At 41.2% G+C, this 16,452-nt stretch overlaps 1 protein-coding gene across 7 annotated transcripts in view; it reads left to right on the forward strand.

Annotated features, from left to right (window-relative positions):
- KDM4C (lysine demethylase 4C) overlaps window positions 1-16,452 on the forward strand; it is a 259,002-nt gene that overhangs the window by 218,102 nt on the left and 24,448 nt on the right. For all 7 annotated transcript variants that reach the window (XM_077344954.1, XM_077344951.1, XM_077344953.1 and 4 more), the window contains exons 18-19: window positions 6,474-6,659; window positions 11,578-11,748. In XM_077344954.1, the coding sequence (XP_077201069.1) occupies window positions 6,474-6,659; window positions 11,578-11,748 (357 nt within the window). The remainder of the gene's footprint in view (window positions 1-6,473; window positions 6,660-11,577; window positions 11,749-16,452) is intronic.

The raw sequence follows: 16,452 nt of genomic DNA on the forward strand, positions 1-16,452 counted from the left end.
AAATCCCCCCCCCCTCTCACGGGCCCGATTTTCGGCTGAATTAATGGGTAAAAAATAAAGGGAAAATACATCAGCCAACGGGCTTTTCTGTTCTTTGTGCTTAGTGACTGAAGGGGAGGGACTGAAGCCGGGGAAGCCTCTAAACAGAAAGAGGCTCGCTGTCATTTCATTGTTGCCACGCTCCCTCCGAGTGGAAAAAAAAAATCCCCCCCCCCTCACGGGCCCGATTTTCGGCTGAATGAATGTGTAAAAAATAAAGGGAAAATACATCAGCAAACGGGCTTTTCTGTTCTTTGTGCTTAGTGACTGAAGGGGAGGGGCTGAAGCCGGGGAAGCCTCTAAACAGAAAGAGGCTCGCTGTCATTTCATTGTTGCCACGCTCCCTCCGAGTGAAAAAAAAAATCCCCCCCCCTCTCACGGGCCCGATTTTCGGCTGAATTAATGGGTAAAAAATAAAGGGAAAATACATCAGCCAACGGGCTTTTCTGTTCTTTGTGCTTAGTGACTGAAGGGGAGGGACTGAAGCCGGGGAAGCCTCTAAACAGAAAGAGGCTCGCTGTCATTTCATTGTTGCCACGCTCCCTCCGAGTGGAAAAAAAAAATCCCCCCCCCCTCACGGGCCCGATTTTCGGCTGAATGAATGTGTAAAAAATAAAGGGAAAATACATCAGCAAACGGGCTTTTCTGTTCTTTGTGCTTAGTGACTGAAGGGGAGGGGCTGAAGCCGGGGAAGCCTCTAAACAGAAAGAGGCTCGCTGTCATTTCATTGTTGCCACGCTCCCTCCGAGTGAAAAAAAAAATCCCCCCCCCTCTCACGGGCCCGATTTTCGGCTGAATTAATGTGTAAAAAATAAAGGGAAAATACATCAGCAAATGGGCTTTTCTGTTCTTTGTGCTTAGTGACTGAAGGGGAGGGACTGAAGCCGGGGAAGCCTCTAAGCAGAAAGAGGCTCGCTGGTGCGTTTATCCCCGCTCGCTCGGAGAAAAAAAAATGGCGATCGCTTCGCCGGAAGATCAGAGGAGAGAGCCAGGGGGAGGGACTTTGTAGAAACCGCAACAATGTTAACGCACAGGTCTTTTTCGCTAGTGTTGCAGATTGGTTGCAGGAGTGTATAGCTTTCCGGAGGGTGAATCCACTTTTGGGGATTTCCCTGAAAGCGCTACAAGGAAGCGCTTTTTGCAGATCGGTTTCAGGTGCGTGGCAGATTGTCGTTGTGCATAACGGCAAATCAGTAGCGTTTTCAATTGGCAACCATTGTGCGATTTTGAAGGCGTGCGAAAAGCCCCTGTAAATTGACTCTACACCCAACTATTACTTAGCTGTCCTTACCAGATTACTATTTCCCCTGTTCCAAAGCAACAAACTGAACAGCAACAAAACCCTTAGGGGGGGGCAGGTCACCTATGAAAAGGGTTTCCAAACTCCAGATGGGAATTACAACTGATCTCCAGATGGCAGATATCAGTTTCCCTGGGGAAAATGGCGGCTTTGGAGGATAAATCCTGTAGCATTATACCCTGATAATCTCCCTATCCTTCCCAAATCCTGCCTTTCTCAGGATCCTTCCCCAAAATATCCAGAAATTTCCCAACCTGGAGTTGGCAACCTTAATAGACCTGTCTCATAATTACAAATGTCAGATGCAATATGTTTTGTAGTTTTCCCTGCTTCACAATTCATTTCAAAAGGCAGAGAAAAAGACAAACCATAAATGATGGACAGGGAAAGCTGGTGAGAAACAGAAAAGGTGACTAGGGTTGCCACTTTGGGCATGGAAATCTCCTGGAATTAAAACTGAGCTTCAGACTATGGAGATTAGTTTTCCTGGCTGTTCTGAAGGGTGAGCTCTATGGAATTATAACTTACTGAGGTCCCTCCATGTCCCGAACCTCACCCTCCTGAGCCTCCATCCCCCAAACTCGAAGAATCTCCCAACCCAGAGCTGGCAGCCCCCTGTGTTATCCTGTTTAATGAGCCATCCCTGCTGCTTATTCCTTCATTTTCTTTGCAAATATAAGGTTTTGCTGGGAGGGGGATTTGTAAGGGAGGATCACCTGTTTAGGCTGGTGGGGAGTTGCAAGTGAAGCTGTCAGTCGTAAGAGGCAGGGCCTCACCTACCTCATGGGGGAGAGGAAAGGAAAGCAATTGTAAGCTGCTTTGAGACTCCTTTGGGTAGAGAAAAAGTGGCATATAAGAACCAACTCTTCTTCTTCTATTTACCTGTCACGAATCCAAACCAGACAAAGACATGAAAGTCTACCCTTCACCTGGTACCTTTAATAAGCAGGAAGAAGGAATAAAACTAATTTGTGCTTCCTGTTCCAGGACTTGTACAAAGCTGCCTAATTAGCAGCAAAATAGATTAATGAATATCCCAATGATAGTATTTTATAAGCAGTGATTGGGAAGAGAAACATACAAAGGAGCATAGTGGAGGGGCTTTGACAGAAGAAGGTGTCCTGGGGTTAACTATTGAACAATCTGAGTGCAGTTGCATGATTAGCTGTAAGACATATCCAGATTGCCTACAGGAAAAAGCTCACTTTTAAGAAAGCATAGACAGCTGAAGCAAATTATCTGGGTCATATTGGTTCAGGAAAAATGGAGACATGAACGTTAAGTAGTCTGGATTATATAGGAAATTTCTCTTCAAACCCTATTTGTCCAGGAGCATTGCCGTTGCCCATGCACTTAACATTGGGGGGAACCAGGTTGCCGATGAGGAAGCAGGAGGAAGGAAAGCTCTGGGGAATGGAGAGAGAGGGCTGGCTTGCTGGAGAGTCCGTTGATGGTGCACTCCACACCCAAGACACTGCAATGCTGGTTGATCCAGGGCATCCCAGGATGAGTGCAGAGCTTGGAGGGGAGGGAGGTCAGCAGTGGATAGGAGAAGATGCACAGCAGTCATGCCAGGATCCTGATGCACCTGCAGGGACATGGTATGGGGCAGCACCCCCCCCCCCGCATTGCTGAAGTGCTGCTTTATTTCTTTCTGACTTTATTTCTCTTCTATTACTTGCCCAGCCCTCCTGCAGTCATTTCCTTTTACTTATGAATTACAGACTGGATCATAGCATGCACCTCTCAGGTTGCCTAAGGAGGTGGTGAGCTCCCCCTCACTGGCAGTCTTCAAGCAAAGGTTAGATACAGACTTTTCTTGGATGCTTTAGGATGCTTTGGGCTGATCCTGCATTGAGCAGGGGGTTGGACAAGATGGCCTGTATGGCCCCTTCCAACTCTATGATTCTATGATTCTAGGTTCACTGGACCATCCTCCAGCCATGGCCAAGGTGGCAAGCCTGCCCAAGAGCTTCCTAGCTGAGCGCCACTGCTGGTTACAGTTGCCCAATGTTATCCTACCACCACTATCCCCGATCTGAGGGTTGCCAGTTCACGCATAGGTACTGGTGGTAGCTTTGGGGGCAGGGACATGCAGGGTATTGGTGTTATGTATGCCACAATGTCATTTCCAGGGGAAATATGGATACGACATTATATCACTTTAGGAATCTAAAGGAGCCTTCCAGAATCCTGGGGGACCATGAAAAACAGTGGAGTATGGTATGAGCCATAAAAGGGTCAAATTAGCAGAAATTATCTTTATACCTCTTTTCTGAGTGCATACTCCACAGAAGACCATATTCAGGAGAGGAAGAGTAGCTTATATTTCTCTAGGGCAGAGTCTGCACTTACTTTTTTTATCCCATTGGCAATCCTGTTGAATTCAGATCGCTTTGAACTCGAGTCTTCCTCTCCCCCCTCCTCCCCATTGAAACAGGAAAGTCTTCTGCACGTGGTTAGGGAGGCTCAGAAGGTGGGGGGGGGGCTCTTTCTTTTCTTTAAGGGGGGGGAGAAGCCAAGCAGGGAGCCTCTTTCTTTTTTTGGAGGGGAGGGGGAGAGGATCGAAAAAGGCAGAGGAGGGAGAAAAAATCCAGGACCGACAGAAGTTGAGAGAAGTTAGGGGCTTCTCCTTTAAGGCTAGAGTGTCACATGACCAGGTGTAGCCTATCAGAGGTTCTCTACCACGGAACTTTCTTTATTCAGGATTAACAGCAGTCTGAGATGTCGCACAATAAAGGTAGGGTCACTCCGGATCAATCCTTCTTGCTGCAGAAGGAAAATTTAAATCGCCCAAAATCCAAACGGAAATCGCATTCTGTGTAGAGGGCAGGGACTGAATCAATCTGGGGTTGGAATAAAAGCTCCGTGCAGTTTACACCCAGTTCTCCCTCATTTTGAGGCCTGTATATTTTACCCTAGCATTTTTTTGGGGGGGAGGGAGGATATGCAAAGAGAAAGGGAAATGGGGAGAGGATAATGAATTTTGGCTCATGCACAACATGTTGTCACTTCAACGGAAAATCCTGTCGTAAAGTCACGCCAGTCTTGGAATCTCAAAGCAATGTATCATCCCTCTGACTTTTCCTCAGAGATGATGTCACATCACAAATGACACCCCTCCCACCCGCAATATTCCTGCCCTCCATCTCCTGCTTGGGTTCCAACCAGCAACTCTCTTTCTAGTACAATGTTCAACTCTGATTTTAATAACACTAAACTTCTTGAAAAACTTACTGCAATTGAATCAGGACAGGTTTACACGCAGTAGTACTTAGATGAAGTCATGCTTATGTGATTGTGTGGAAATAAACTCGTGCTCCAGACCGGAATAAAACAGTGATGTTCTCATTTTTTTCACATTGTTTTTTTTTAAACATTCAGTGCAACTGAAATAGAAACCACCTTCTCATAACATTTTCATTGTTTTATTTAAATCTCAAAGAATAGATGGCATTTTCAAAACATCTTGAAGAACTAAATTCCTATGGGAAATCACATTAATGATCTATAGAGGTCTTAGATGATATTGCGTACATGTAAACAAACTGCGCCTAGTAACAACTGCAGGTCTGCACGTGGACATTACTTCAATGTTTCAAATTCACTTTCTTATCATTCTCAACCCAAGATGGGAGATTATATGGTTATTTAATTGTAGGATTCTCCCTGACCTAGAAGGTTAACCCTTTTATGAAATAACCATGGGATCTTCCAGTTGGGAGTTCTGCCCCTACCTTGATAGAAGTGGTGACAAGGATCAGTGGGCAGCATATGCAGGATCTATGCCTGGTCTATGCCTGGGAAGGAGACAGAACTATCTAAAGAGCTCTCATTTTGGTTTATTTCAAGTTCACATGAAAATTGTTGTTAATTCTTAATTGCCTGACTTCAGCAATTCAAAAAGCTATCTCTAACATAATGGTGACTTTTTTGTGATATACTAGACAATTTGTGAAGCTGTTGTCTGGTAACAAAGGATCCTAAACCAGGTTATCTATATTCTTCATATAATATTTACATCCATGGTTTACATCTGCATCAGAACCGCTTCAGCAGATGCCTGGAGGCATTTTACCCTGCTATTACCCTTGTGCTTCAGAAGTGCAACCTTTTCCCATCCAGAGGCAGAGAGCTTCACCTACATAATTGACCATGGCCTCTTCTTGCCCAGAGCTTAGGGACTCTGGTCTGCTCCCATTTCAGATCTTTAAGAAACGCTGCAGCACATTGTTGAAATGCCAGTAGGCCAGCCTCAAGGTAGATGAAATTTTGATATGAGTATTTGTATCACCATCACAGTTCTCTGCCTGAGCTTGACAAGATTCCGGTTTCTAAATATTTGAACATGCAAGTCTTAAATGTGACTGACTGTCTCAGGACGGTTTCCATCTCCGGTTGTAGGGAAGTATGTGTGTGTGTTTTTAATTTAAATTATCTCTTTTGAGGTTTGTAGCAGAAAAGAAAATATTTATCTTTTAGCTTATTGATATCAGCAGGCAGGCTAGCTAGTCTCAGAAGGATGGAAGGTTTATTGGTTAAGAGATGCAGGCACCCAGTTTGCGATAAAGAATTCTTTGCATTTTTTTCCTCAGCAAAGTAAATTGCTTGTACAGTATTGCTCAGAACTTAATCCTTTCAGAGCTGCATCACAGTCAATCAGTTTTAAACCGCTGTCTGCTATTAAATAGTTAATATATTCTCTCTTGCTCTGTGTATGCATATATATGTATCTGTATACAGAAGGGGATGAAGAGGATGAATAATATTAGGGTTGATGTGCAGAATCTTAGTTTCCAGATGAGTTTTTGGTTCCATACAGTGAGAATTCCAGCAGGTGAAAGGGCCTGATGTGTGGATGTGGAGCTGGGCAGGGGACATGTCAGTAGTGTGAATGTGTTCACTGTGCAATGTTCTGCCTGTGGAGTATTTGTGTTGCATTACAATGACCCTTCCCCTCCTACTCTTCAGTGTCTGGAAGAATCAGGTGTGTCTGCTCATTTCATCCTTTTCACAGTGTTTTGCCTCATTCATGGTTGTAGCAACTCTGAATGAAGTAGGAAGGCAGGTCCAGCAGGAGATCTTGTCAGCTATTCATAGTCATATTTATTGGATTTCTCTCTTGCACCTACAGAAATGTATTTTCTGCCAACAAAGAGTTAAGAAAATATCTGGTGCCTGCATCCAGTGTTCTTATGGACGGTGTCCAGCATCTTTCCATGTTACATGTGCTCATGCTGCAGGGGTGCTGATGGAACCAGATGACTGGCCTTATGTTGTCTACATCACATGTTTCAGACACAAAATCAATCAAGATGTGGTAAGGTTCTACATAATTTAATTATAATATTTGTTTTGATAATTTTTATTTACATCAATTAGAAACAAGACTTCTGTTATCAGAATGAAGATAAGTCATTAGGTCTACTGCCCATTAATAATTTGGGGGGCAATCTGCCCATAATCAGAAGTACTTCTTTTACGGTTTTTAATTTTTTATGATCCAGAGCTGAGCCTTAGCTCCAAATACATAGTCTGAGATTGATGAGAGTCCTAGCTCAAATGTAGTTCAAGCCAAACTTTAACTTTAAACAGTTGGTCATGATCTCATCTAGGGTTGCCAATGGGTCGAGATGTAGGTATGGAGGGATAGGTTGGGGATGTAAGGGACCTCAGCAGAATATAATGCCATAGAGTTAACCCTCTGAAGCAGCCATTTTCTCCTGAGAAACAGAGCTCTCAAGTCTAGATCATTTCTAATTCCTGCAGATCTCTGTCTGGAAATTGGCAGTTCTGTTTTCACCTCAGAGTAGGATAGAATGAAATCTATCCACAAGGTTGAACAGTAAGAATATGCGATTTGTCATCAACTGGCTACTCGTGCAAGAAATTAGCAAAGTGATTTGACATAGTACTGCAAATGCCGTCCAAAATAATCCCATAACATTTTGGTTTGTAAGTCCCAAACCCAGAGTGGCCAATAAAAGATCATTATCTTTTGAGAAAGCTCCCAGTGGAGGCTTAAAATGTAAGAATAAGCATGAGCCTGATGCTGGAAATTTCCTCCCTGGGGTGAGTGGTTCCTGTTACGCATGTAATGTTTAGAAATGTCATGTGGTGCTCAGCTATCATGTTGTAAAACTCCCTTATTCCACACACTTAGTGTTTGGTACCAAAGTGAACATGGTGACTTCCAACATGAGGATGAACCTCCATGTAGCATGTGCTGGATGATAGGAAACACCTGGAGATGTTGGGGGTGGAACTTGCAGTAGGTAGGACTTGGGGCAGGAAAGGACCTCAGTGAAGAATAATGCTATGGAGTCCACCCTCCAAAGCAGCCATTTTCTTCGGGGGAACTGATCTGTGTTGCCTGGAAATGAGCCACAATTTCAGGGGATCCCCAGGTCCCACCTGGGGACTTGCATCCCTACTCTAAATTTTAATGCATGAGACTCTCTTGTCTACAGGATCTAGTTTCAGCAGTGTAACAGCAAGAAATTAACTTGCATCTCAAGCTGGAAAAAGGCTCCCCATGTTATCTGATTAGAGCCAAACTAGATGTGATGGCATACTCAAGACCACATGAGGAAACTGCTGCCATTTTTAAATGTTTCAAGGACCTGATCCTGACTGAGCCCCTAGTGCAGCAGGCTGAGGCACTCGTGTCCCCTTCCCATAACTTTACAAGTGATGAAATGCCTGCAGCCACCGGGTCTGTTTTAGCTCTGGAAATGGGGAAGGGGGGGGGGGGGGCTAGAAAGCCACATTGCAGACCTGATCATAAAATAGTAGTGTTGTTCTTATGGCAGCCACAAAGACACTGTCACATCGAGTTTGGTGCTCATTAGGCACCATAGGTATAGGACTTTCCAAATGCTAATCGCAGTAAGTAGTTCTGACAAACTATTGCAGGTGCCTGTAACTGAAGCTCCTCCTTCAAGTCCTTATTTATCTTCCAGCAAAGAAAGAGCTGTCAGTGCTACTTCCTGCTTACTGAAGGAATGGCATTTCTTTCTATTGTTGATGTAATAACATAATTAGCTGTCATGATATGGGGATAAGAATGTCAGAAATATTGCTTTCTATACAACATCTGTTATATTGTGAATTTACCATCTCACAAGGGAATACAATAGAAAGCTTGTCCTAATGGCTAAGAGGCTGGTTCAAGGGTTGAAGTGGCAAAACAAGGTTTACTTAATTAATTACATTTTTATACTGCCCTCCCTTGCGGCTCAGGGTAGTTTATAATTTCATAAATCTTCAAGGATCTGTCATTTCCATATGGCAGAAACATTTAGCCTTCTGTTCATGGAATACAGTCTTTTACCATGCTTAGATATTATAGTTTTTTTTTGGAAAGCCAACAGTAGTCTGTGGTATGGCTCCCCCCTCCCCAACTACCTTGGTTAAGTCATAGTTTGTATTAAGCAACAGAAAATCATATTTTATATACGGCAGCTTGCACTGTAATCCATAAAATGCCACAGATGTTTCTCTAATCTGATAGAGCTCTTTCCTTAACAACTGTCCTTTCTGATCAAAAATGACATTTTTAGCATCAATAAACTCTTGGGCTTGCCTGCCAGTAAATGTTTCTTGGGACATACTATAAATTACAGAGCATAGTTATCAATAACAGTTTCTGTAAGGTAAATATCAAATTTCCCTGCAAAATAACAGATTGATAACTGTAACAGTCTCTTCAAAATGAGCTGTATTACCATTTAATGATTTTATACCACTATCCAGTGCAATATGCAGTGCTGGGAGGTCAGCCCTGATTTCCCATATGAAAGACTAGGCAAGCAGTTTGGGAAGAGAATGGGGCTGGGAAATCAGTCACTCATGGTCAGCTAAACCCTGGAGTAAATAATAAATCCCAATGTGCTCAAAGAAGCAAGGCTGGAGATTAAGGCTATGAGGCTATGAGAGCCAGCTTGGTATAGTGGTTAGGAGAGTGGATTTCTAATCTGGCGAGCAGGATTTGATTCCCCACTCCTCCTCCACATGCAGCCAGCTGGGTGACCTTGGGCTTGCCACGGCACTGATAAAGCTGTTCTGACTGAGCTGTAATATCAGGGCTCTTTCAGCCCCACCTACCTCACAGGGTGTCTGTTGTGGGGAGAGGAAAGGGAAGAGAAAAACGGCATATAAGAACCAACTCTTCTTCTTCTTCTTCTTCTTCTTCTTCTTCTTCTTCTTCTTCTTCTTCTTCTTCTTCTTCTTCTTCAATGGCACACATCCAGTGGTACCTTGCCACATTCACTGTCAAAGCAAATGGCTTCATCCTTTAGTAGCTGTTTTGGCTATGACTGTTCCTGACCTTTGCTGGAAGCTGCATCACTCCTGTGTGGTTTTCCACATTCCTTTTCCTTGCCTATCTGTACAGCTGTTTTGAATTCTTAAGAAAAGAAGACAAACATCATGATATTTAATCTTCCCCTGTCCTGGCCCATTTTCTCCATTTTCTCCATTTTCCACAATAAGCTGGAGTGGTTTTCTGTGGCTTCAGACCTTTGTTGTAAATCCTGGTTAGAAATGGTTATATTAATGTCCATTGATGTCAGTCCAGGCTTGCCAACTGGAGGCCTATGGGTGTGAAGTTCAAAAGAAGCCAGGGGTTAGGTGGACAAAGCATTCACTACTGTGTTTTGTTCCCGACCGCAGCTATGTCTGTGTGGCCCCTTTGAGTTGCAATTAAAAATCCATAACCAACAACAAACACACCACAATACTTCATGGCTTGGGTGTGATCTATATTTTTAGTATTTTCAAATCCTGCAAGTATAGCAGTGTTGTTGGGGGTTATATGAGCAATGTAAAGTGACTTAATCCAAACATCTCACTTAATGTTTCAAATTATTTCACTATATTCATATTAACTGTACTTTTGCTTTATCCCTATAAAGACACTGAATGGTTTTCTGTCTTCAAAGGTTACACTAATTAGGTACCAAAGGGCAGGGAATAAGTAATCAGATTGTTGCATATGTCACACATTTTTCAGCTGAGTAGATTTTGAATTCAAAATGTTCTTCCTAAATCATGCCATCTTTTTAACATCTCCTGCTGTCTCTACGTTTGATAACCCAGTTACATCCATAGGCCTAGTAAATTTTTATGGTGTACACATAGCACGTAATGAAAAGAGCCGCAACCAATGAGAGGCACTGCTTCAAAAATGGTCTTAGCTTTTATTAGGGGAATGAGAAATGTCATGTTTTATGTTATGGGACATTCTGTGAATGTGAGAGGCAAGACATGTTTTTATGGAGTTCCTTTTTTATTCTGACCTGAGTAAGACAAGAGTGAGGTTTTTTTCCTTCCTTTTAGATAACAAGAAAAAAAACCCTACTATTGTTGGAAAACTTCCATAGTTTATCTGAGGCTGTGACATGGTTATATTTCTATTGCTGAAATTATGTACATGCTTACCTGGGAGTAATCCCTATTGAAGGAACTGGACTTACAGAATTGTACTAAAGATGCCGTCACCGATTTGTGGAAATTTAGAACAAAAAAGTGAACATAAATAATAAACATTTTCTCACACAGTTTTTTGTAATAATCCGACCTATAAACATCCGGCGGTCCGCCTCAAATCATAGCATCCATAATCTGAACGTTTCTGACCTCCCTAGGGGTTCTGTTAAAGTTGTTCTATTGAAATTGTTCAACAAATTAATTATGGTAATCTGTTACCCTTATATTTACTTTTGGAATTGTTATTGATATATTGTTGTGACTGTTATTAATGTATAATGTTCTATGTATCCCACAATGTTCCCATGTAAACTGCCTGGGGCCATATGGGACAGCAGTCTAAAAATCTAAGAAAATAAATAAATAAAGTAGGTGGTAATCTCCAGCTAAGAAGCTGATACTCAAGTTCAGTGCAAAAGGTGATTACAGAAGGATGTACAAGCAAATGCTGTTAATACAGGCTTCTCTAGATGCACAGAACCCCAAATCCCATCCCCTCCCTGCTCCACTCCCAGAGTCTCCAGGTACTTCCCAACCCAGACCTGGCAACCCTAATATAGCAAGATACACTTCTTAAGGTATACTGGAACTCATGGAGAAATTCAAATTCAAATTTATTTAATACAGCACTGTGGCTAGATAAAACAGATAGCAACTCATGGAGTAAACATTGTAGGCTTATTGTTGTTGTTATTGTTATTATTATTATATTTTTAAAAAACATCTCTTTTTTCATCTTTGCTTTGAAGAAGATGAAAGTGCTCGAAAAAGCTGTTTCAGCTGGGCAAACTGTTATAGCAAAACACAAGAACACCCGATACTACAGCTGCAGAGTAACAGGAGTTACGTCTCAGGTTTTCTATGAAGTCATGTTTGATGATGGTTCCTTCAGCCGGGACACCTTCCCTGAAGACATTGTGGTAAGTATTTATTTTTTTTAAACTGATTTAATTTTCAGGGAAATTTAAATAAGTAAAAATCAAACTATTTCTTTTGACCTTTCAACAGAGATAATTAACTTAATATTCCATTCATGTTTGTTACTTCATGCTGCAGAAAATTATTGCTTTCTCAGGGGGTTCCCAACCTTGTTTGTTCTAATTAGTATCCACCATTTCACCAAATGAATCAAAACTAATCTTTCAAGGTCTTTTAATTAAATAAGAAATATGTTTTTAATAAAAGATATTAGAGTGGGAATTCTGTGTATTGTAATCTGTCTCTAAGAGATAATAAAACAAAATTCCTAGATGAATTGGAGAAAAAAAACATCTGTGTTCAAATATGTAACAGTCAGAATGGTCCTCACGAATCTAATATGTCAGCTTGTTTCTGATGTGTTCATATGATTCCATTGTTCAAGGAGAATAAACCAAAGGGAAAGGATGGTGACATTGCAGCATTTCTCAATGTGCATGTCTGGTACATGTCTCTACCTCACTTAAGCCACCATTTTATGAGGAAAGTGAATTGCCAGTTCATATTCTTATGTGGGACAATAGCCTTGTGCTATTTATTCCTTTTAAAATTCTGAACATGAATAATTCTGTATATAATGCAAACTTGGATGCAGTCTTATTTGGAAGCTGATCCGTTTGCAATATTTTAATCAGAGTGCTGGATCTTGGGCCTTCTGTCAACGTTCTTTAGGCTCCATTATATCAATCAAACATTGTCAAGATACAGCAGCAGGCATTTCTCTTGCTATCCTTTGTCCCCCAGGAAACTAAAATAATTTCTGCATTCTGACCATTTCCACACAGAGGGATAAAACGCAAGTGGCTTCCTGCTTGCAAACGTGGGATGGTAAATCTCACGTTTGCAGCCCTCCTCACAGGGAGTCCCCTCCTGCATTTTTCCTTTGTCCTGTCACGGCTTTTTGCCACTTGACGAGGCTGCAAGGGAAAACAAGCCGAACCTCTCCCTCCACTCCTTGGCTTGTCAATCACAGCAAGCGACTAATCACAACACAGCAGTTCTTTCATGGACTGAAACTTTCTTCCCCCTCCAGCCCCCAAATTAATTTTTCTTTTAAAAGAAGGTACTGCCATGTTTCTATGTGGTAATACATTTTAATAGAATGCATTTTTAATAGAAATCATCAGTGTCCCATTGCTATGGAGAAATGCCAGAATGATACAGCATTCCTCCCCCATTTTGGAATTCATGTCTGGGTGGATTTCTGAGACACTGAACATGGTCTCTAGAGCCCAAAAAGACATTTTGTGTAAATGGTTGGCTTTAAAACAAGGTAATCAGACCCCTGTATGATCAGGAGAAGACTGCTTGATAACCCACCCACCCCTCTCTTTCCCAAGTCATTCTCCACCTCCAGAAAAGAGAAATGGGGTTGTGTTTTGCCTGCCTGATCCCCAAAAGACCACGGACACTTTAAAGAAGATTTTATTTCAGCTTTGACAATGTAGGTTTGCCATTGCACTGTAACACGGACTACACCATTAAAAAAAATTACTTGGAGCAGGAAATGGAGAGGGGAGGGTGGGTGTGAGGATGGGACAAAAGCTGCTGAGACTATCACATGTTTCGCCCTCCATACAGTCTTATCCCTGGTTGCTCACTGATGGGACACATGATTTTAGGGTGGTAAATCCTGTTTTGGCGATACCTGAAATCGTAAGTTAAAAATGGCCAAATCACGACCCAGCTACTGGACAACCTCAGGATGCAGGTGATGTCATGTAGAGGGAGCTGTAAAAGCTACCAACATTTGAAGGCTGTCATAGACATATTCTTCATCCAAAAACGATCTCTCTTTAAGATATTTGAAAATATAAAGAGGGTGAAAGGGTGGCCCCCCCAAATCACTACTATATATACCAGCCCAATAGCAAGCTGGAGCTGCAAAAGAGTATATAATTTGGGTCAATTACATATTCAAAAACTATTTTTGTATGTTGCACACACAAGGTGATGTCAATATAATTTCTTGTTGAATTATTTTGTTGTCACAGAACTTCTGTAATTGTGATATATATGTGTGATGAGTGATCATCTTGAATCTTGCACAGAAGACTTTTAAAATGCTGCTTTTTGGTATCATCTGACAGTTTATCCAAATTACTGGGGAGGATTTGTACATATCCTACTTTCTCAGATATATTTGTTATAATTTCTTTGTTTGGCTTTCCTTTCAGTTCCTCCACAGATGGTAGGAGATTGACAGATGTCAATCTTGTAATTCAGTGTTGTTTGATTAATCTCTGCCCATATGTTTCATTTTCATGGACTCTTGCCTGCTGTATTTAAATAGATATAGTAATTTTTAAGGTTTGTGCCCATTTTTGTATAGGAGGCTGCTACATGACCTGTGTTTTATACATAGCTACAACTGCAAGGAATAGGAATGTTATGATGAAAAGGAATCAGGGAATTGTGATCCTCATGCCAGATGCATAACCAAATGTGCAGAACTTGTTCACAGGATGGGAATGGCAACAAAGTATCAGAATGATTGGCATTGTGAATGAGAATTGTAAAGATAATGAGATGCTGGATGCAGTAAGATGGATAACAGACAACAAAGAGTAGAAGCCATTCATTTGGTCCTAGTATCCTAATTTGGCAGACAGTACTGAAAAATAATCATTGGTCATCCATTTTCCTTTGCTAACTGTACAGAGAATTTGCACTAGAAATACAACTATTTGACAACACGTGTATAGGAAAAAATGCTATGGCAAGGGCAAATTGGCTAGGGCATTGGCTAGGGCAAATTGAAGAGAGGAAGAGTAAGATTTAGCCCAGGTGATGGCACCCAGCCAGGACCAGCGTGTTGCAAGCCTCTTATAGCAGAAAAAGGTGTACATGGAGAACAAGATGTGCTGGGAGGCATGTGACCATGGCTACACATGTACACTTACCTACAGATGTGCCTGCTGATCTTGGTTGTTGTCTTACAGGGGTTTTTCAGGATGTAAAACTGTACTTCAAACATTATTAGCAGAGATTATACTATGTTCCCTGCTAAGTCCTTCCTTATAAAATGGTCTAATGCCTTTTTGGAAGTATAATACTCAAAGTGGGACATTTTAAAGCAGTTTGTAAAGGATTTAGCTTTTCACCTCCCACTGTTGATAAGGGAAGCCATGCAGCTAAATCCCTGCAATGTCCCTTTGAAAAGCTCCTCCTTAGTTTAGGGTATTATGAACAGCATCATGAATGATTGCCTTGATTAAGGAATGTCCAGATATTGCATAGAAGGAGCTGTGGTCTTACTAGAAATCTGTTTGCACCTGCATCAAAGCTTGAGCTCCACTTACCACCCATGTGGGGTAGCTTGATTTGGAGCAAAGAAGAAATGTAATCAGGCCTGGATATGCCTCAGTGCTTCTCAGATTGTAGGGAAGGAAGATATAATTGTTTGAAGAAAACACCAAAGAACTTTCAGATTCCTTAGAGAAATCTTGTTGCATTTTCATTAGATAATATACCTATAGCATCAGTAACCAACAGGAGCCCCTGCCTACTTTGAAACTGCCTAATCTGTGCAATGTGCATATCAAGTATTAGTGCCACTGGGAGAACTTATTCATCAAATTTTATGTGAAGGCAATGTTGCTGCCTATTGAAGAAGCTATTTCACTTATCTGCTTCCCCTTTTTGGCTAGTTAACAAAGATAGCAAAGGCTTTTGGATTTTGCATTATGTGGTCAAGCCACTGCGCAATTTCAGTTCAGAATTACATTTATGCAAGACATTCCAATATTTCATGTTTGTACACACTTCAAAGTGCTTGCAAGGAGGAAGAAAAATCACAGTGTTTTAATCAAAACTCTGTGTTACAGTAATTACGGACAGTAATTTCATAAGTAGCTATGGAGGCTGTTTGTTCCTAGTATAGACTTTAAAGTTTATATTATTAATATATATAATATGATAAATGCAGTTTTTCCACTTATTCATAGTTTATAACTTCTGAAACCCGTGGGGTAGATTAATTCATGTTTGTTTTTAGGATCCCAGGTTTTTTTCTAATCCTTGGGTTTTTAGCCCTGGCTTTGTAGCCATTGTACAAATTTACTTTACTGGGATTTTATAAGAAATACACATCCAGTTATGTTCCTAATAAAAGGTTTGTCTGTTTTTTTAAAACAACAAACCGACCTGCAATTATTGTTTTCAAAAGAATTACTGTTTTTTCTGGTATTAATACCTGAATAATCTAAATGAAAAAATAATAATTCTGTCTAGTCATTGTGTTTAATTGACAATGGATTGGGAATTTTCTGTTTCAGATGCATTGAAGTCTTTTTCTTCAGTGGCCTTATTTTGCTAGTCAGTGATAAAGTGGATCTTTGGATCTACATTCAGGATCAAATATCGAATAGTTCTGTAAGACAGTGTTATTGTACCTTTGATAATTATTATTCTGCTCTGGCCTGAGAGAACTAGCTTTAATGGCTGCAGTTAACAACATGCTCTAGGCCTGGATATTTATGAGTAATTGTTCTATAAAGTAATGGGAACTATCTCCAGTCTCCAAGTTGGATCTAGCCTGCTTTTACAGTGAGACTTTTTCTGTATGATGGAGTTATTCCTGATTTTCTTGGGAGTCAATCCACAAGCATTGAAATTGGTTTGGGCAGGGTTCTTGCATACTAGGG

Source organism: Paroedura picta, chromosome 7 (genome assembly GCF_049243985.1).
Source record: "Paroedura picta isolate Pp20150507F chromosome 7, Ppicta_v3.0, whole genome shotgun sequence".
NCBI lineage: Eukaryota > Metazoa > Chordata > Lepidosauria > Squamata > Gekkonidae > Paroedura > Paroedura picta.